The following is a 21149-nucleotide window of genomic DNA, read 5'->3' on the forward strand; positions in this document are numbered from 1 at the left end:
AGACAGACTGTTAGACTGCTATAGGCAGGAGAATTACAGATTGTTATGGTATGTGTATATGGGAAGGAGAATTACAGGTAGTTATGGTATGTGTATATGGGCAGGAGAATTACAGGTAGTTATGGTATGTGTATATGGGCAGGGGGATTACAGGTAGTTATGGTATGTGTGTATGGGCAGGGGAATTACAGGTAGTTTTGGTATGTGCATATGGGCAGGGGAATTACAGGTAGTTATGGTATGTGTATATGGGCAGGGGAATTACAGGTAGTTTTGGTATGTGCATATGGGCAGGGGAATTACAGGTAGTTATGGTATGTGTGTATGGGCAGGGGAATTACAGGTAGTTTTGGTATGTGTATATGGGCAGGAGAATTACAGGTAGTTATGGTATGTGTATATGGGCAGGGGAATTACAGGTAGTTATGGTATGTGTATATGGGCGGGGGGGTTACAGGTAGTTATGGTATGTGTATATGGAAAGGGGAATTACAGGTAGTTTTGGTATGTGCATATGGGCAGGGGAATTACAGGTAGTTATGGTATGTGTATATGGGCAGGGGAATTACAGGTAGTTTTGGTATGTGCATATGGGCAGGGGAATTACAGGTAGTTATGGTATGTGTATATGGGCAGGGGAATTACAGGTAGTTATGGTATGTGTGTATGGGCAGGGGAATTACAGGTAGTTTTGGTATGTGTATATGGGCAGGAGAATTACAGGTAGTTATGGTATGTGTATATGGGCAGGGGATCTACAGATAGTTATGGTATGTGTATATGGGCAGGAGAATTACAGGTAGTTATGGTATGTGTATATGGGCAGGAGAATTACAGGTAGTTTTGGTATGTATATATGGGCAGGGGGGTTACAGGTAGTTTTGGTATGTATATGGGCAGGAGAATTACAGGTAGTTTTGGTATGTGTATATGGGCAGGGGGATTACAGGTAGTTATGGTATGTGTACATGGGCGGGGGGATTACAGGTAGTTATGGTATGTGTATATGGGCAGGGGGATTACAGGTAGTTATGGTATGTGTATATGGGCGGGGGGGTTACAGGTAGTTATGGTATGTGTATATGGGCAGGGGAATTACAGGTAGTTATGGTATGTGTATATGGGCAGGGGAATTACAGGTAGTTTTGGTATGTGTATATGGGCGGGGGGGTTACAGGTAGTTTTGGTACAAGACGAGACTTCCTGCAAAATTGAGTTAAGCCATAGTAGAGCTTTTTTCTGTATTATGCACCTTTTTCTATTAATTGGATCTTATTTGGGGAATAAATGTACCCCTGTTTCTTTTCGTGCGCCCCTGGCTCTTTATATCATTGTGGGTTAGGGGTGTATTAAATGAACAAGTGGACCTCCTGGTGCTGGCATGTTTCACTGTGTCACTGCACCGCTTTCTGTGATCGTGTCAGTGCAGAGCAGTGTATACCTGCATTTTATCTAACCAATCTGTCAGTCTAGTATACAGAACATGGTCCTTAGTCAGCCCTCCTAGTCCCAGCACTATGACCGAACATGGCTTTACATGTGTTTCTTCCAGAACCATCCCCAGCTCCTGTCCATGTAACGTGATGTCACACCTCCTTATCGTACATATAAGGGACTGCTGCAGTTATTATCAGATATGATTGCATCATCTTACCAACGTTTGTTTGTAGCACCTCAATGCCCCTTGCTGGCGTTTCCCCAGATAACCCCAGACAGCTGTACGGAAATCTAGCCACACCTCGCTTCTGTTACTGAAAATACTTTCCTGTGTAACAATGGCCACTGAACATTCTCTGCTGTCAAAATGATTCATGTGAGATCTGTTCTTATACCAATTTATACAGTTATTTAATAACAAAATAATAATAATATATGAATGGCTATCTCAAACATAAACATAGATACACATGCATGCATGCATACATACATACATGCATACATACATGTACTGACCCCTTGTGCTTGTTTGATTAAATTCTTTCTAAGTATATATATTACACACACACACACATACATACACACACAGGTAAAGCTTTACTTGGAAGATCAGAATTACAGCCATAGGGCAATTTAACCAAACATTGTAATCTGTGCTCTGGCATCGCTGCGGATACCCCGGGATCTGCCCTGGGGGCTCTGCAATGGGTGTATTCTTTGCAGACGCCCCTGGGATGCGTGTATCTCAGATTCTGGGCTTACGTTTGTGTCTCTTCTCATTTTTAGCCAAGTGTGGAACATGTGGTCCTGGATACAAGACACCTCTGGATGCCATGAAAGGTAATAGTGTGTGTGTGTGATGCAATAAATCTCCCACTTCTCCCTGAGTAATGCCACCAATTCTTGGGCCTTCACCCAGCTGGGAACGACAGGGGCTGGAGATGAGATTTATCTTTATGTATTATTTATCTATATGATTAGAGGTGAAATGTCAGGGAGCCGGAGTATCGGCAAACTGGTTAAGATTCACTGCTAGAAAAATAATCAGAGAGATGTTATGCAAATTATAGAGACATTCTGCTGTATGAAGTAATGCTCTGCATGAAAAGGAAATACTCTGCAGGTAATAATGATGCTCTGTAGGTTACAGGGACGCTCTGCAGATCAGTGACGCTCTGCAGATTACAGCGACTGTCACGTACAGCACCCCTGTGAGCACGCGACCTGCATACGGGACAAGGGTTAAAACTCACACTCGCAAGTGCTCCCACTTTTCACCTCTGCAACGGTTCCTCAAATGGACAATATCTCATCTACAGGATCAAGGATTAATACACAACCCGCAAGCTGCCCCACTCTTCACCTCCGCAGGGGTCCCTCAAATGAGTTAACATCTCCCCTAAATCCGTCCCAATATACCACCTGTCCTGAACAGCACACAAGTGGGCACGTGACTTAGATATGCACCCAGGGTTTATACACGGCTACTCTAGCCAACTTATCTATACACTTCCACCACCTGAGATAGTTATGCAAACAAAACATGCCAAATTAATATTTGCGAGGGTTCCACGTCCCTGTTTATTATAGAAAAGACTATGCACTTTAAAACACAAAAAAAATTGTAGCAAAATGTGTCCGAAAAGGTAAATATTCTCTCCAGAGCGTGCAACAGTTCATTCAGAGGCCAAAGCATTACTTATTAAATGTTTTAATACATTTAAAAATACAGTGCTTGGATTACAGAAAAAGGTATTACAAGCACATTCAATTACAATAAAATACAGAACAGTTTTTTTTAAATAATAGAATAAAACATCAAATAGACATCCCTACACATTACATTACCCAAATGTTATAGGCTTTCTCCTCTCCTGGTACCTTTGTAGAAATCTGATTTTTCATAATCTTTTGCTCTCTTATGTAGTATTTTTTTCCCATTGGAACAACATAAACCTAGCCCCTGTCGTAAATCAGCCGTGCGATTGACAGTTTTTCGACAGAGTAAAAAAAAACCTCCTACTAAATGACGTTTAACTAAACTTTTCAATATCTAAATGTGTTCATAACTTTCCTTAACTTATACTTACACACACGTGAGGCACATCAATGGATCCAGGCGCTCACGGTGAACGCAAAGAGACCGAACATGACTGTCTTAATCCTAAATTTAAGCAACAAAGGAATATCTGTCCCTTATTATCTCTTAAACATACCGCGTGTGATGTCAGAACGTGCCCCTCGGTGACACGATTACAGATTTGTGACTTATTATGCAGAGGAGATGACATCACATGATATTCTCATTTTTAATTAATTCCTTCAATGAGGGCATAACCGGTGGGTCACCTTCCTCTGGAATGTACCAGCAATCGCTCACAAACATTTAGCTTTCTTTGAAGCCACCAGACCAGCATCTGCCATGTCCATGATCCCCCTAAACCCTATGTGTCACTTTTTATGGGCTATCCATGACAGGCCTCCCCCCAATTAAGTTCGGTTTGAAGCACAGCATCCACCCATGACAAGCCTGGACCGGTCACAACCCATATATGGCATTTTTTAATCCTAATTTGTACTTTTTTAACCCCTGAAGCACCCGATGGATTAAATTACATATCTCATTACATTATCATGACTGCGACATTTCAGGTTGCATGCTTAGCTCTGTAGGGAAGGTAAGTCTCTCCCAGTTACTAGGTGAATTAATGCAAAGGAAAGTTCTCACCCTATGCAAATGGGCACACACAGGTATCAGAGCCATAGGAGGGTCAGAGGTCAGAGCTTTCCGTTATAAAGAGTGAGTTATTTACGTGCTTGGTGATCATGTTGGGTATGAGCCTCTCTCCTGCTCTCTCCCCGCAGGTCCCAGAGAGGAGATTATTTACGTGCCATGTATTTACCGCAACACTGGGATAGAGAAACCAGATTACCTGGCCACTGTGGATGTGAACCCTAACTCTTCAACATTCTCCAAGGTAATCCGCCTGCGAGTGGCTGGGCCACGTCCGGGGGGGCTTCTTATCCAGGAGGAAAAGGGGTTTCTAGAAGTAGAGCTTGAAATGTGCAAGGGTGTGGGTGAGTGGAGGGGATGAAATGCAGTAAATATTATATAATATTACACAACTGAGTTATTAAAAAACACAGAAACCTTTTTTGTATGGCTGTCCATGGACTGTATCATTCTCCCTCAGCTAGAGTCAGTTTTACAGGTCCTCTTTCCAATCTAGTTTGTATACCCAATGGTACCAGACAGGGGTGCCCTTTGTCCCCGCTACTATTTGTTTTGTGTATTGAACCCCTGGCAGCTGTGATCAGATTGAACCCTGAGATGGGTAATGAGGAGTACTGTATAAAATTCCACCTTGTGTGGACAATGTATTTTTCGACTCTTGATACCTCTCACCTCTCTCCCTAATTTGTTCCAAGTCCTGAAGAGTGATAGAGAACTGTCAGGCTTTAAATGTAATTGTTCTTAATCACTTGATGTTAATTTGCCAATGGATATGATTAAGCTCATCAAACTCAAAAGGTCAGAATAAAGATCTGGAATCCTGAAATAAATATTGTATCTGTCAAAATTAATCTTTTATTCTCTCTTCCCCCCCATGTATAATGTACCTTTATTATACATGTATTGTTTCCCCAAGTTCTCCCTTTTCTTTTTCTTGTATCGCATAAAAATTTCAAATAAATGAACAATAAAAAAATAACGCACATAGGATTGTTTATGTATTTCTGCTTTAAACTAGTGTAACCTGGAAAAAAAGGACATTTGCACGCATGGCTTTTTGTTGTGTGTTGATGCTCAGTATCATCCAAGTCATGTGTTTCCCGCGCAGGTCATACATCGCCTGCCGATGCCCAATATGAATGACGAGCTACATCACACGGGATGGAACACCTGCAGCAGCTGCTACGGAGACGCCACGAAATCCAGGAACCGGCTGATCATGCCCAGTGTAATCTCCTCACGTGTCTACGTGGTGGACGTGGGCACCGACCAGCGCGCTCCACGCATGCACAAGGTGCGCAAGTATCATTACAAACTATTATTTATTGAATATTTTACCAAGGAAAAAATAAATGGTCACCTCTCGTTTTCAGGCATTTCCTGGGCACAAAATAATGCTGAGAATATTATGTTACCGTTACAAACACGTTTAAAGAATTGTAACCCCCCTTTGGGATTACAATGGCCTTATGGCGTTAACTTTGTGGTCCCACACAGGGCACCACCCCTTCCCCATCACATGGTTCTGAGTGACTAGGCAGAATCATAACCCCAGAAAGATGATAGTGAGATACTGCTCAAGCCTAAATATCAAATAGTTGATTAATATGAACCTGGTGCAAGGGGAAACTATATATATTTCAGAAACCACAAAGAAAGTGACAAGGTATCAACAGTCCCCTATTCATTGCACTCCAGGTGATGGTCGTAGCTATATACATAAAGATATAATATCCACAGGAGGAACTAAAGTCCCAATTAGAATATAAATGAGTACATAAGGATATAATATCCACTAAAAGGCTAGTGAGTCCAGAATGGTAAAGTATTGTCCGAATGATATCTGACAGCCAACACACGTGGCAAAGACATCCACAATTAAAATACTAAAACAAAAAACTTTTAATAGTAACAAATAATAATTCTCAGGCTCTCCCCTCTCTGCAGATGGTGGAACCAGTGGATATCTTTTGGACGTGTAACCTGGCGAATCCGCACTCGGTGCACTGCCTGGGAAGCGGGGAGGTTATGATCAGCACCTTGGGGGACCCTTCGGGAAATGCCAAAGGTGCTAACACCACCCCTGCACCCACACAAACATGGTGACAAGGACACGGAGGGGGGGAAAGCGCACATCCAGCGAGATGAATCTTTAGTTTCATGCGGAACTTGGGGAAATGCTAATATTCACATAAGATGCATAGCGTGGTAAATAATGCGCCCAAAGCATCATTTCCCAATCAGGTTTTGCACAAAAAAAGCTTTTTCCAGCATTTTGGAACCAACAATTCTTCATCCTGACCTGGGTGTTATGGATCAGAACTCACCCCGCAGCACCAGCACATATTCTGTTCATACTCTGGGGCTGGTTTTGTTGTTTCAGTGGATTTTTCTCGCAGTGCGATTCAGGTAATTTTACCTGCGCCATAAGGGCTATATCTACTAAAGTCTCCCAGGTGCAGAACTGGTGCAAAAAACAGCACTTTGTTCCTCAAAGAGCAGGAAGTGCATGGAAAGTAGGGTTCTCCCGACCCGATGAAGGACCCTGAGAGGTTGGAAAGCTTGTAACATATTAACAACTTGTTGGTCCAATGAGAGGCATCACACCCCCTCCTCCCGCCTCTGTTATTTTACTACATGGAAAGCATTTGGATTTTTTCCTTTGGGAAATCTAGGTCTGTCCCAAGTTTGCTGCCGTGAGACTGCAGTAAATAACTTCCATCTGGCTCTAGGAGCTTACAATCTAATTGTGCACAGGGAAGGCAGAAGGATTGCGAGCCCTGGTTCTCCCACTTCACAGGTAGTTGTGCTCCTTCCAGGCCGTTTTTGTGACTGTAATGCTGTGTTTCTGGCTCTGTATCTCAGGAGGCTTCGTGCTGCTGGACGGTGAAACCTTTGAGGTGAAGGGGAACTGGGAGGTTGAGGGACAGGCCGCCCCTTTTGGCTATGACTTCTGGTACCAGCCACGTCACAACGTCATGATCAGCAGTGAAGCTGCGGCCCCTAAAGTCGTCAACGGCGGTTTCAGGATGGAGGACGTAGCAGCCGGTAAGGGACGGGAGCCGATCTACCATATCCTTCCCCACTGCGACTCCGCGCCCCCCCCTCAAGCCTTTACAGGAGCAGCCTTATTTAGTCCTTCAAATATTCAGATTTTCCATTAACGATAAAAATGACTAAATTATTACACCAATCCCCGATTAGCTTTAAGATTAAGGGGCTTATTTTACACCCGCCAAAGTGTCTGAAATTCCGGCAGTTATGGAATAAGCCCCTAAAAGCAGCAAATCAAGCTGGAGTTCAACCCTTCCACCCCCCTCTCCCCCCCCCCCCCCACCCAACATTAATATGTGCATCAATATAATCCACACAATGATACGTTTTTAGCTAAGTTGGAGATCGATCGCAAAGATTTGGCTCGGGTTCACTAAATGGCTGGCATTGCAGCAGAAGAGGACCAAAGATGCAAAGTTCTGTGGGGAAGATCATGTGACCTGGCAGTCTTCGTATACAATTGATGCACTGCTTGAGAGAAGCTAGGGCTCAAAAAGGGGTGTGCCAGGGCCTGTTTCGGAAGTGGAAGGGGATGTGACTTTGTAAATGGTTGCTATAGAAACACAAAAATGCTTGTTACATTATAATACATTAAAAATGTAATTCATTGTGGTTTATAAAAATAAAATAATGGAGGGGGTGTGGCCAGGATGCTGATCAGTCAGGTCGCATGTTGGCTCCGCTGGCACAAAGAGTTTGCGCCGAAATAAAAACCCCAAACATAAAAAATCTATTCTCCCCCCCTCACCCCCCCCCCCCCCCACAAAAAAAAGTATTGGCACACAGAGCCCAAGTTCTGGGGTCTCCTTACTTGCCCGACCAGAATCATCCAGAAGCGGAGCAATCGCTCACAGAGACCACAAGATGGCCGCCGAGTCCGCGTTGAGGAGCTGAATCCAGCTAAGCAGAAGAAGGAGGGCCCCTTGACCTGACAGCCTAGGGGGAATAGCGGAACGCCGCAGATAACAGGGAAACGGGCCGCACATGAGACAGTGCTGTGCGGGTGATACCGTCGCCACAAAATGTTGCTGATCAGCGCCCAAGACAACGTGCCCACCTGTGAGAGCCAGATCTGAAGGAAGTGTGCTGCAGACGGGAGGACATAGGAGAGACCGGTGACTCCCCGCCAAAGGAGGTGGGAGGCGGATAGCTCTCTAGACCTCACAGAGAACACTAAGTGGGGGACTGCAACGCAGCGGGCCTGCACTGGGTGTTCCTCCTACTGCCTCAGGTGAATGTAGCTGGACAGAACCCCTCATCAAAGAGGCCTTACCTTGCTTCAGGTCCCGATATAGGCCCGCCTGGCCTTTGTAAGGTTGAAGGAGAGGAGGTTAAATGGAGTTTCCTGAAGTCATCTATAAATCTGATACAGGGTCCCCTGAATAAAAGGAAGCTGCTCCCTAAGGCAGAATAAAATACAAAAAGACGCAATATACTGGTGCACGCAGAACCTAAGGAGGGAAGTCTGGCCAAGGAAACAGGGTAAGAGAGGCCGCAGGTAGGACCCACAGGACCCAAATAATCCATCCAGAAGGAGGAAAACCTCTACATCTGGGGATGCACACTAAAGCGCTCGTGGCTGTAGAGAAAAAGACAGAGGCCAAGGCTGCCAAAGTCAGTAGATCTCAACATACCCTTGGCAAAGTGGGGTGCTGGTTACAGAGGTGCTCTGAGGCAAAGTGGGGTGCTGGTTACAGAGGTGCTCTGAAGCAAAGTGGGGTGCTGGTTACAGAGGTGCTCTGAAATCACACAAACGTTGAAACACCTGTAATACTCTGTTATCTATTAAAACATACAGATTATTAAAATCAGGAATCCCACTACCCATTAAATACATATGACTCAAGGAATGACCATGCTGTGGCTCGGTTCTATGTAGAAGGGGGACAATCAAGAAAATAAAGCAAAAACAGTCCTCACTAACTGAAACTCTCTGAATCTGACACTAAACAAAACCTGAAATACCCTGACCGCTTTGCCATGCCTCCTAAACAACGCCTCTCTCAGGAAGCTTCGCAATTCTTCCAGCAAAAATCCATGAGGCCCAAGGAAGTTGGCAGCTCCACGTCACAAGGAAGGAGCTCAGGTAGAGAATCTCCACCAGAGAGTGAATCGCAAGCTGTCTCTAAAAAGGACATGGAGGGCATCATTAAAGAACTTAAAACCGCAATCCCAACAATTTATACAAAAATCTTAAGGAAGAAATTAATTCCATTACAGAACACATAGTTGAAATGGCTGAACAAATTGAAGCCACGACTCAAACGCAGGCTCAACACTCCAAGGACATAGCTGCACTACAAACGCAGTCTCAACACTCCAAGCACATAGCTGCACTACAAACGCAGGCTCAACACTCCAAGGACCTAGTTGAGCTACAAACGCAGGCTCAACACTCCAAGGACATAGTTGAGCTACAAACGCAGGCTCAACACTCCAAGCACATAGCTGCACTACAAACGCAGGCTCAACACTCCAAGGACATAGCTGCACTACAAACGCAGGCTCAACACTCCAAGGACATAGCTGCACTACAAACGCAGGCTCAACACTCCAAGGACATAGCTGCACTACAAACGCAGTCTCAACACTCCAAGCACATAGCTGCACTACAAACGCAGGCTCAACACTCCAAGGACATAGCTGCACTACAAACGCAGGCTCAACACTCCAAGGACCTAGTTGAGCTACAAACGCAGGCTCAACACTCCAAGGACATAGTTGAGCTACAAACGCAGGCTCAACACTCCAAGCACATAGCTGCACTACAAACGCAGGCTTAACACTCCAAGGACATAGCTGCACTACAAACGCAGGCTCAACACTCCAAGGACATAGCTGCACTACAAACGCAGGCTCAACACTCCAAGGACATAGCTGAGCTACAAACGCAGGCTCAACACTCCAAGGACATAGCTGCACTACAAACGCAGGCTCAACACTCCAAGGACATAGCTGAGCTACAAACGCAGGCTCAACACTCCAAGGACATAGCTGCACTACAAACGCAGGCTCAACACTCCAAGGACATAGCTGAGCTACAAACGCAGGCTCAACACTCCAAGGACATAGCTGCACTACAAACGCAGGCTCAACACTCCAAGGACATAGCTGAGCTACAAACGCAGGCTCAACACTACAAGGACATAGCTGAACTACAAACGCAGGCTCAACACTCCAAGGACATAGCTGAGCTACAAACGCAGGCTCAACACTCCAAGGACATAGCTGAGCTACAAACGCAGGCTCAACACTCCAAGGACATAGCTGAACTACAAACGCAGGCTCAACACTCCAAGGACATAGCTGCACTACAAAAGCAGGCTCAACACTCCAAGGACATAGTTGAGCTACAAACGCAGGCTCAACACTCCAAGGACATAGTTGAGCAACAAACGCAGGCTCAACACTCCAAGGACATAGCTGAGCTACAAACGCAGGCTCAACACTCCAAGGACATAGCTGCACTACAAACGCAGGCTCAAGACTCCAAGGACATAGCTGAGCTACAAACGCAGGCTCAACACTCCAAGGACATAGCTGCACTACAAACGCAGTCTCAACACTCCAAGGACATAGCTGCACTACAAACGCAGGCTCAACACTCCAAGCACATAGCTGCACTACAAACGCAGGCTCAACACTCCAAGGACATAGCTGCACTACAAACGCAGGCTCAACACTCCAAGGACCTAGTTGAGCTACAAACGCAGGTTCAACACTCCAAGGACATAGTTGAGCTACAAACGCAGGCTCAACACTCCAAGCACATAGCTGCACTACAAACGCAGGCTCAACACTCCAAGGACATAGCTGCACTACAAACGCAGGCTCAACACTCCAAGGACATAGCTGCACTACAAACGCAGGCTCAACACTCCAAGGACATAGCTGAGCTACAAACGCAGGCTCAACACTCCAAGGACATAGCTGCACTACAAACGCAGGCTCAACACTCCAAGGACATAGCTGAGCTACAAACGCAGGCTCAACACTCCAAGGACATAGCTGCACTACAAACGCAGGCTCAACACTCCAAGGACATAGCTGAGCTACAAACGCAGGCTCAACACTACAAGGACATAGCTGAACTACAAACGCAGGCTCAACACTCCAAGGACATAGCTGAGCTACAAACGCAGGCTCAACACTACAAGGACATAGCTGAACTACAAACGCAGGCTCAACACTACAAGGACATAGCTGAACTACAAACGCAGGCTCAACACTCCAAGGACATAGCTGAGCTACAAACGCAGGCTCAACACTACAAGGACATACAGTAGCTGAACTACAAACGCAGGTTCAACACTCCAAGGACATAGCTGAGCTACAAACGCAGGCTCAACACTACAAGGACATAGCTGAACTACAAACGCAGGCTCAACACTCCAAGGACATAGCTGAGCTACAAACGCAGGCTCAACACTACAAGGACATAGCTGAACTACAAACGCAGGCTCAACACTACAAGGACATAGCTGAACTACAAACGCAGGCTCAACACTCCAAGGACATAGCTGAGCTACAAACGCAGGCTCAACACTACAAGGACATAGCTGAACTACAAACGCAGGCTCAACACTCCAAGGACATAGCTGAGCTACAAACGCAGGCTCAACACTCCAAGGACATAGCTGAGCTACAAACGCAGGCTCAACACTCCAAGGACATAGCTGAACTACAAACGCAGGCTCAACACTCCAAGGACATAGCTGCACTACAAAAGCAGGCTCAACACTCCAAGGACATAGTTGAGCTACAAACGCAGGCTCAACACTCCAAGGACATAGTTGAGCAACAAACGCAGGCTCAACACTCCAAGGACATAGCTGAGCTACAAACGCAGGCTCAACACTCCAAGGACATAGCTGCACTACAAACGCAGGCTCAAGACTCCAAGGACATAGCTGAGCTACAAACGCAGGCTCAACACTCCAAGGACATAGCTGCACTACAAACGCAGTCTCAACACTCCAAGGACATAGCTGCACTACAAACGCAGGCTCAACACTCCAAGGACCTAGTTGAGCTACAAACGCAGGCTCAACACTCCAAGGACATAGTTGAGCTACAAACGCAGGCTCAACACTCCAAGCACATAGCTGCACTACAAACGCAGGCTCAACACTCCAAGGACATAGCTGCACTACAAACGCAGGCTCAACACTCCAAGGACATAGCTGAGCTACAAACGCAGGCTCAACACTCCAAGGACATAGCTGCACTACAAACGCAGGCTCAACACTCCAAGGACATAGCTGAGCTACAAACGCAGGCTCAACACTACAAGGACATAGCTGAACTACAAACGCAGGCTCAACACTCCAAGGGCATAGCTGAGCTACAAACGCAGGCTCAACACTCCAAGGACATAGCTGCACTACAAACGCAGGCTCAACACTCCAAGGACATAGCTGAGCTACAAACGCAGGCTCAACACTCCAAGGACATAGCTGCACTACAAACGCAGGCTCAACACTCCAAGGACATAGCTGCACTACAAACGCAGGCTCAACACTCCAAGGACATAGCTGAGCTACAAACGCAGGCTCAACACTACAAGGACATAGCTGAACTACAAACGCAGGCTCAACACTCCAAGGACATAGCTGAGCTACAAACGCAGGCTCAACACTCCAAGGACATAGCTGCACTACAAACGCAGGCTCAACACTCCAAGGACATAGCTGAACTACAAACGCAGGCTCAACACTCCAAGGACATAGCTGAGCTACAAACGCAGGCTCAACACTCCAAGGACATAGCTGAGCTACAAACGCAGGCTCAACACTCCAAGGACATAGCTGAACTACAAACGCAGGCTCAACACTCCAAGGACATAGCTGAGCTACAAACGCAGGTGCACTCAAAACTAGAAAAGTTGGAAAACTACGAAAATAGATCCAGGCGGAATAACATAAGGATCAGAAACGTGTCTGAGGAAAAAAGTAACGACATTCTGGATGCTTGTTTGTCAAGACTCTTTACCTCTCTTGTCCCGGCCCTGACAGAAAAACAGCTTCAAGCTCACAGAGCTTCAAAGCCCAAAAACCTGGCGACGGACAAACCTCATGACATTATTGTCCGACTTCACTACTTCCGAATAAAGGAAGAAATTCTGAGAGCATCCAGGGTGCAAAGCCAAATAAAATTTGAAGGGTCCACATAACTTTTCCCAGAGCTGGCTCAAGCCACACTAGGCAAACGTCGGGAATTCCGCCCGATCACACTCATCCTGCGTGAAAACCGACTCAAATATAGATGGGGTTTTCCCTGCAAGCTATTATTCTCTTATAAAAATACATTCCATGTCCTGGCCTCACCTGAAGTGGGTATATTAACCCTGGAAACACTGGGCCTAAAATAGCAACGCTTTGGAGGCGGCACCCCAGGACACTCGAGGAGCTGCACCGAAACCATGCGATATTTCAGCATTAACTCCACTCCAGACGTCCCCCACTCCACTGTATTGGAAGCCCATAAAACGGTAATCAGAGGGAAATTAATAGCCTTGTCCTCCTGGAAAAGAAAACAGGAAAAAAATCAAATCGATCCCCTAACTAACAAACTGGAAGAATTAGAAAAGCTTCATAAAAGCACTCCCAACAAAACAAATTTATAGCCAAATTATACGAACAAGAGGGGAACTAAACCAATTCTTAGCTGCTAGAGCAGAAAGGGCCATGAGCTGGACAAAACAAAATTTCTCTGACGAGTAATAAAGCAGACAAAATGCTGGCAAATAAACTAAAAGCAAAGCAATGCCAATCTAGAACACACAGTATTCGCACACAAACGGGTGGCATAACTTATGATCCTGAACATATCTGCTCCGAGTTCAGAGATTTTTATGCAGCTCTTTACAACTTCCCAGAGAAGCGAAGGAGGACCTCAGAACCTCAATTGTCAGCAGACATTGATTTGTTCTTGTCCAAATGCAATCTTGCAAAATTCTCAGGTGAGGATATTTTGCCGCTAGAAGCCCCAATTACATAATTGGAGATATCTGATGCGATCAAATCCCTTAAGGGGGGGGAAAGCTCCTGGTCCGGATGGATTTTCCAATCTCTATTATAAAAAAATGCAATGGTCCTTATCCCCCAACTCACCAAATTATTGAACAGTTTTCTAACAGGACAAGCCCCTCCTAAAACAATGCTGCAGGCGTCAATAGCAATTATTCCCAAAGAAGATAAAGACCCCCTAAATTGCTCCAATTACAGACCAATATCCCTACTAAATACAGATATTAAATTATATGCCAACATTATTGCAAATAGACTTAATCCACTGTTGCCTACAATTGATTCATCCGGACCAGGTAGGATTTATAAAAGGGAGACGGGCTCTAGATAATACTAGACGTCTTATTAACCTTACTCACATAGCTCACCAGTCGAAATCCCCGGCCTTCCTATCATCACTAGATGCTGAAAAGACTTTTGACCGTCTTAACTGGCAGTTTATGTTCTCTACCCTAAAAAAAACAAAAATGGGATTCAGTGAAAAATGTATAGATAGTATCAAAATTCTATATAGCTCCCCTTCGGCCACAGTCAAAACCAATACAGTCAACTCCTCCTTATTTCCCATAAATAACGGAACTCGCCAAGGATGTCCCCTGTCCCCTCTCTTATTTGCAATATCCATTGAGCCATTAGCAGCCCTAAATAGAAACAACCCCAACATCTTAGGAATTCATGTTAAAAACCATGAATATAAGATAGCTCTATTTGCCGATTATATAATATTGTCCCTCACAAAATCGTTAATTTCACTCCCTAACCTATTCCAGAATTTGTATTCCTTTGGTAAGCTCTCAGGCTATCAAATTAATCATACGAAATCGGTAGCTCTAAATTTTCCCAGCCACACAGTCAAACTCATCCAAACCAATTTTGACTTTAAATGGGATCCCCATAAAACTAAATACCTAGTTATCCATCTCACCAAAGATAACAACCCACTGTATAAATATAATTATGCCCCTCTTTTTAAACAAATATACAAAGATCTATCCCATTGAGATTCCTACCAGATATCCTGGTTCGGTAGGATCACATCGATAAAGATGAATATCCTCCCTAAGATTCTATATTTTTTTCAGAAACTACCAGTTAAAGTCCTGGACAAATAATTGCACCTACTACAAAGTAGAATCATTCGCTACATTTGGCAAAATAAAAAGCCACGGATTAAAAGATCCATTGTATATCGCCCCAGGTCACAGGGTGGATTGGCGCTTCCGGAGCTCAAGAGATATTACAAAGCAGCTCACCTAGGACAATTAATCAGTTGGCATGATAACCCAACTGAGAAAAGATGGGTAGAAGTGGAAGATTTGATTTGCCACCCTGAGGAGCTCCGGCATATCCTCTGGCTGGGAAAGAACAGTAGGCCACAGTCCGTATATAAAAATCCAGTTTTAACCTTTTCATGTAATTTGTGGGATTGCCTTAAATCCAGAAACAACTTGACCACCCCCTTCTCCATGATGTACCCTTTGTTCTCAAAATCTTCTTTTTCGCCAGGTTACAATAAGAACCAACCAAATCTATGGACGCAACATGTAGTTAGTTGGGTGAGAGATGTGATGGATTTACGTTACTATTAAGACCTTCCCTACAATGCAATCACAATGTAATATATTCCAAATACCACATTGTATAGATATCTGCAGCTTAGACACCTCATCCAATCTAAATACAAAGAAAAAATACCACTAAAAATGACCCAATTTGAATCCTGGTGTAACCCCCAATCTCGAACCAAGGGAATCACCTCTGTCCTCTCCATGCATCCCTAGTGACCCTAAAGCAGACAATTATATGTTGGCATGGGAAACTTGGCGAGATATTTGGGAAGCAGCAGGTAAAAACTCCACCTGTGTAGTTATTAAGGAAAATATATATAAAATCCTATATCGTTCATACTACACCCCGGTAAAACTAAATTCAATTTACCCAAGTGTATCACCTATGTGTTGGAGGGCGTGTGATGGCCCGGGTTCCATCCTACATATCTGGTGGGAATGTCCTAAAATTAAACACCTATGGGACAAAATTCTTCAATTGGCAGAAGAGGTATCTGGCTTCCGTAATCATAGAAACCCCCTCATTGTGATTCTGGGGGTGCCAATTCCCAATTTAAGCAACATCGAGTCTAAATTAATCCCTCATATCTTTTTATGCAACAAGATGCTCCATTGCTCGCTTCTGGAAACATAAACCCCGCCCCCTTTCCAGTGTGTTTGTAATAAAATATGGGATGTGGCGTACCTCGAGAGACTGACGTCTTATCTCCACGACTCCGCCAATAGATTTATTGATACTTGGGAGCCCTGGTTCACACACTTTCATAAACAAATACGATTCTAGGTGATATATGGATCTACTGGAGTCCTAATGCTGAAGGAATATATCTAAATGTTAATAGTGGCACTTTATGTCATGTACTTGTCTTAGGCCAGGTCCCCACTGGATACTGCAGCGCCCGCTGTGGCGGACGCTGCAGGGACAAGAGCCGCCCCTCAGTGGGACCGTGCCCGCTGCGAGGGGCGGCCGCTGCGCTGAGAGAAACTCCTGCTCTCAAGAAAATTGAGATCAGCAGTCTTGACGGAGCGCTAGGCCACGCAGCCCGGCGGTTCAGCCAATGAGGGCGAACCTGCCGGGTGACGTCACGGCCGCGCCCCCGTCACGCCCTCCCCCCGTCTTTTTCCCTGCAGCTCTCTGCAAACCGGGGGACTCGGCTGCACGTGCCGCCTGCCTCGCAGCGGGGCTGCAGCCTTACAACCCGCATTTCCCCCCCCCCCCCTTCCCCAATATTATTTAACCCCAATTTCTTGTCCTGTAAATGCGTTATGTGATATATGTTAAATATCTTGTGAATCTGTCTTGAAAACGCTAAATAAAAAGTAACCAAAAAAAAAATGCCATAAGTATTTTCTCATAGACTGGGGCAGACGGGGAGAGACTGGGGCAGACGGGGAGAGACTGGGGCAGACGGGGAGAGACTGGGGCAGACGGGGAGAGACTGGGGCAGACGGGGAGAGACTGGGGCAGACGGGGAGAGACTGGGGCAGACGGGGAGAGACTGAACAGACGGGGAGAGACTGGGCAGACGGGGAGAGACCTGTCAGACTGGGGGAGCGATGTGGTTCTTACCTGTCGTCACATTCTAGGTTCCTATGATTGTGTCGGATCCTCCGGTACTTTTCTGTTCCAGAAGCATTTGGAGGAACAATGTATGTTTTATTATATTTGATCTTGTGGGGTTCAGTGTTCGGCTCTTGGTTTGCTCACCCTTCTGGTGGTGAAAGGGTTAATGAAGGAGGCAAATGTTATTATTTCATCGCAATACATATTGATACGCGAGACTGCGTCATCGCTACTGCAAGGATCTCACGTTTACACACTTACTCACCCTCGCTCAGGTTTGTACGGTCATAGCCTGCACGTATGGGACTGGACCCGCCACACTCAGATACAGACGATTGACCTGGGGGAGGAAGGGCTAATCCCGCTGGAGGTCCGATTCCTGCACAATCCTGATGCAGACCAAGGCCTGGTGGGCTGTGCCCTGAGCAGCTCCGTCTTCCGCTTCTACAAGACCCAAGTAAGAACAGAACCGGGGGTGGGGGATATGGGGGAGGTCTAGGAGTGAATGGCAAGGAGAGGAGATATGTGGGAGAGAAGGAGGACATCTGGGGGAGACGGGCAAGGAGAGGAGGAGCAGATCTGGGGGAGACAGGCAGGGAAAGTAGGAGGAGGATATCTGGGGGAGACATGCAACAGGAGGAGGTCTGGGGAGATGGGCAAGGAGAGCAGTAGGAGGTCTGGGGGAGACAGATGGGGTTAGAGGGAGGTAGGAGCGGACTGGTATATAGAGAGAGGCAGGAGCAGACTGGTATAGAGAGGGAGGCAGGAGCAGACTGGTATAGAGAGGGAGGCAGGAGCAGGCTGGTATAGAGAGGGAGGCAGGTGCAGGCTGGTATAGAGAGGGAGGCAGGAGCAGGCTGGTATAGAGAGGGAGGCAGGAGCAGGCTGGTATAGAGAGGGAGGCAGGTGCAGGCTGGTATAGAGAGGGAGACCGGTGCAGACTAGTATAGAGAGGGAGACCGGTGCAGACTAGTATAGAGAGGGAGGCAGGCCTATGAGGGGCTGAAAGCAACATAAAGGGAGAGCGTCCCTGGGCTGTAGGTACCCTCTGTCTGTGTCACCTTGTTGTGGGAGGGACTGCTCTTTAAACTATTGATCTTGTTTGACTATCACCCAGTAGTGAGAAGGACAGACTGAATGGGTATGGGTACTTTCTCATTGTCACTATCCATCAGTAGGGGGGTCACACTCGATGAGCCATATGAACCCTGTGTCACTGTGTCTGTCACCTCCTCATTGGTCTCTTCTTGCTATAGGATGCCACGTGGGCAGCGGAAAAGGTGATCCAGGTGCCAAGTAAGAAGGTGGAAGGCTGGATGCTGCCAGATATGCCAGGTGAGTGGTGGGCACAGGGAGTTAGTGTACTCACATAATTACCTTATGACACACTGTGACAGGGCAGAGCCCCCGTCTAAAAGGGCTTCCACAGAAAGCCTGTATTGGTCTGAGGAATCCAGCAGGGAGCTGGTTAATTGCAGCTACAGACAATTAACCAATCCCCATCTGGCTCATCAGATAAGTAGAAAAGCCTCCTGCTTACACTGCAGGGGAGACACCCTGAAAGCAGACCCGTTACATCCAGGACACAGCGGACCCTGGAACCCGCCAGAGGGTGGCCCCAAATGGACACAACCCAGAGACTGACATAAAGAGCCCCCTGCTTACAGGTGCCTCTTTGGACTTTGGTTGTTATTGGCTGGCAAGAGACCTCTCCTCCCAGCTCTGACGATAGGGACTGGGAGAGTGAGTTATTCCTTACACAGGGATAGGCTGTTTATTTATTTGTGTGCTTCCTTAAAGCTACGGGCTGAATAAAAGCCATGGGTTATTTTCCCCAAATATGTCTCCCTGGTTGTACCTCTGCACATGTCTCTTACATATACTTAACAACATTAAATAGATATGTCTGCGTGTAGTATGTCTGTCTGCATGTGTCTTTAGAGCAGCTGGGTTTGGAGCAGTTATTAATTCCACTTTTTCCTACTTGTTACTGTCAGATTATGAGAAGTGTGTTTGTGTGGTTCTGGGAGTATTTATATGAGAGTGTGTGTGTGTGTGTGTGTGTGTGTGTGTGTGTGTGTGTGTGTGTGTGTGTGTGTGTGTGTGTGTGTGTGTGTGTGTGTGTGTGTGTGTGTTTCTGGGAGTATTTATCTCATATTGTGTGTAAGAGAGATATGAGCTCACATCATAATAATGCTGCAGGAGTGTAGATGGACGTTCACAGAGGTACACAATTGGAGACTTTTATAAGGTGAAATTATAATAAGGCTTTATTGTGCCTTTTCCTTTTCATCAGGAAATCATCCAAACACAGGGGGGGGGGGGGGGGAAACAAAGCTTCTATTCACTTGGGAGTATCTCTAGTGAAAATACCATGTAATTAATTCACAACTCCCTAAGTCAAGCATGTCTCGCAGCCCCAAAACATATAGCATGAAATAAGCAGATATAAGCAGTCTCTTAATAATGAAAGTCTTATCTGTTAGCTGCTGTAGAGTAAGCTTCTCTGCTCTCCTGGAACCGCACCCGTGCGTGCACAGAAAATCAGCATCCAGGTTTAGAAGTCTTATTTGGTGTCTTGCAATCAGCTATGCTGTGCAGAGCTCAAGACCGGTCAGCTTCAGAGATCTGTGTTCTCTTGGTCAGTATCTCCTGGGAGACTCAAGAACCCTGCTCTGTCTCCAAAGTTCAGCCCACAAGTGAGCTAAGGAGTCACTTCCTGTCTCACAAGACAGGCTTTTGTAAGCAATCTAATCAGGCAGGTGGTGTTTGTTACTTGACTACCAGCAGTTAACCACCACACTGCTGGATTAGAGGCACATTACTTGAACAGGGATAACTCCCCTGTTACATACCTCCCCTGTTTGTGGGAAGCTCGGGCTTGCCACGGCCAAAGCCCATCCTTCCACTCTCATTCTAGATATCTCCGTGACTTGAATGAGAGTGGATGGAGGAAGAGAACCCTCAGTCCTGCTGGGATTGGAGCCCTTTCTCCAGTTTATTCGTGTCTCCTCCTGAAGGTGTTTGAGATCAGCACTCCTCAGTCGCTCGAGGAGGACTTTTTCTAAGTAAAGTCTTTTTACCGAGTGCGCGGTCATGAGATTTCTGTTGCGTCGGGCACTCCTCTTTTTGTAGTCAAACTGTATGGCAACAGTTTTAGAGCAGTTAGGACTAGCCCTTAGAGTTTTCCGCTTTTGAAGCGGTCTTTCTGCACCTCCTCCACACAACGGAGTCGCCAGTTCAGCTTCTTTGGGACTGAGTTGCACCTCCACCGCCCTTTCCAGAGAACGTCCTATCTTTTCAGCTTCCTCAGCTAAGGATTCTTCTGGCTTTGATTCTGCACTCCTATCTCTGTTTGTTGCCTGTTGGGCAGCTGTAGGTTTGGCTAGTGCTTTCTTAGGTGGCTCAAACTTCATAATCTTGTTTTGAAGGTGCATGGAGTCCCCAACTCTCACTGTACCCTTGTCCTCACAGGCATTAGTTACTGTGGGATACTGGTGCTTGGGCAGAGCCAATACTTGTCCTTGTAGGACTGTAATCTCATCCGCAAGAGATCCCTGCTTTTTGAGTGCGTCTTGCAAGTCTCTTCTCAGGGAATTTATCTGCGTACTTTGCTTTCTCTGAGTCTGTATCAGTGTCTCCTTCATATTCTGGAGCTCTGTAATTTTTTTCGGCAAGGTTGCTGCTGCGTCTGTTTTCTCCTTGGTGTACTTACTCAAGGGAATGGAACAGTCTCTCTGTCTCTCCAGCTCTTGCTCCAGTTT

At 45.9% G+C, this 21149-nt stretch overlaps 1 protein-coding gene across 1 annotated transcript in view; it reads left to right on the top strand.

Annotated features, from left to right (window-relative positions):
• Positions 1–21149, top strand: part of LOC142499113 (methanethiol oxidase-like) — a 36922-nt gene that overhangs the window by 5906 nt on the left and 9867 nt on the right. Inside the window, exons 2-8 of the mRNA XM_075608019.1 lie at positions 2224–2277; positions 4303–4415; positions 5280–5465; positions 6119–6239; positions 7037–7219; positions 17661–17842; positions 18642–18720. Of these exons, the coding sequence (XP_075464134.1) occupies positions 2224–2277; positions 4303–4415; positions 5280–5465; positions 6119–6239; positions 7037–7219; positions 17661–17842; positions 18642–18720 (918 nt within the window). The remainder of the gene's footprint in view (positions 1–2223; positions 2278–4302; positions 4416–5279; positions 5466–6118; positions 6240–7036; positions 7220–17660; positions 17843–18641; positions 18721–21149) is intronic.

Source organism: Ascaphus truei, chromosome 7 (genome assembly GCF_040206685.1).
Source record: "Ascaphus truei isolate aAscTru1 chromosome 7, aAscTru1.hap1, whole genome shotgun sequence".
Taxonomy (NCBI): Eukaryota; Metazoa; Chordata; class Amphibia; order Anura; family Ascaphidae; genus Ascaphus; species Ascaphus truei.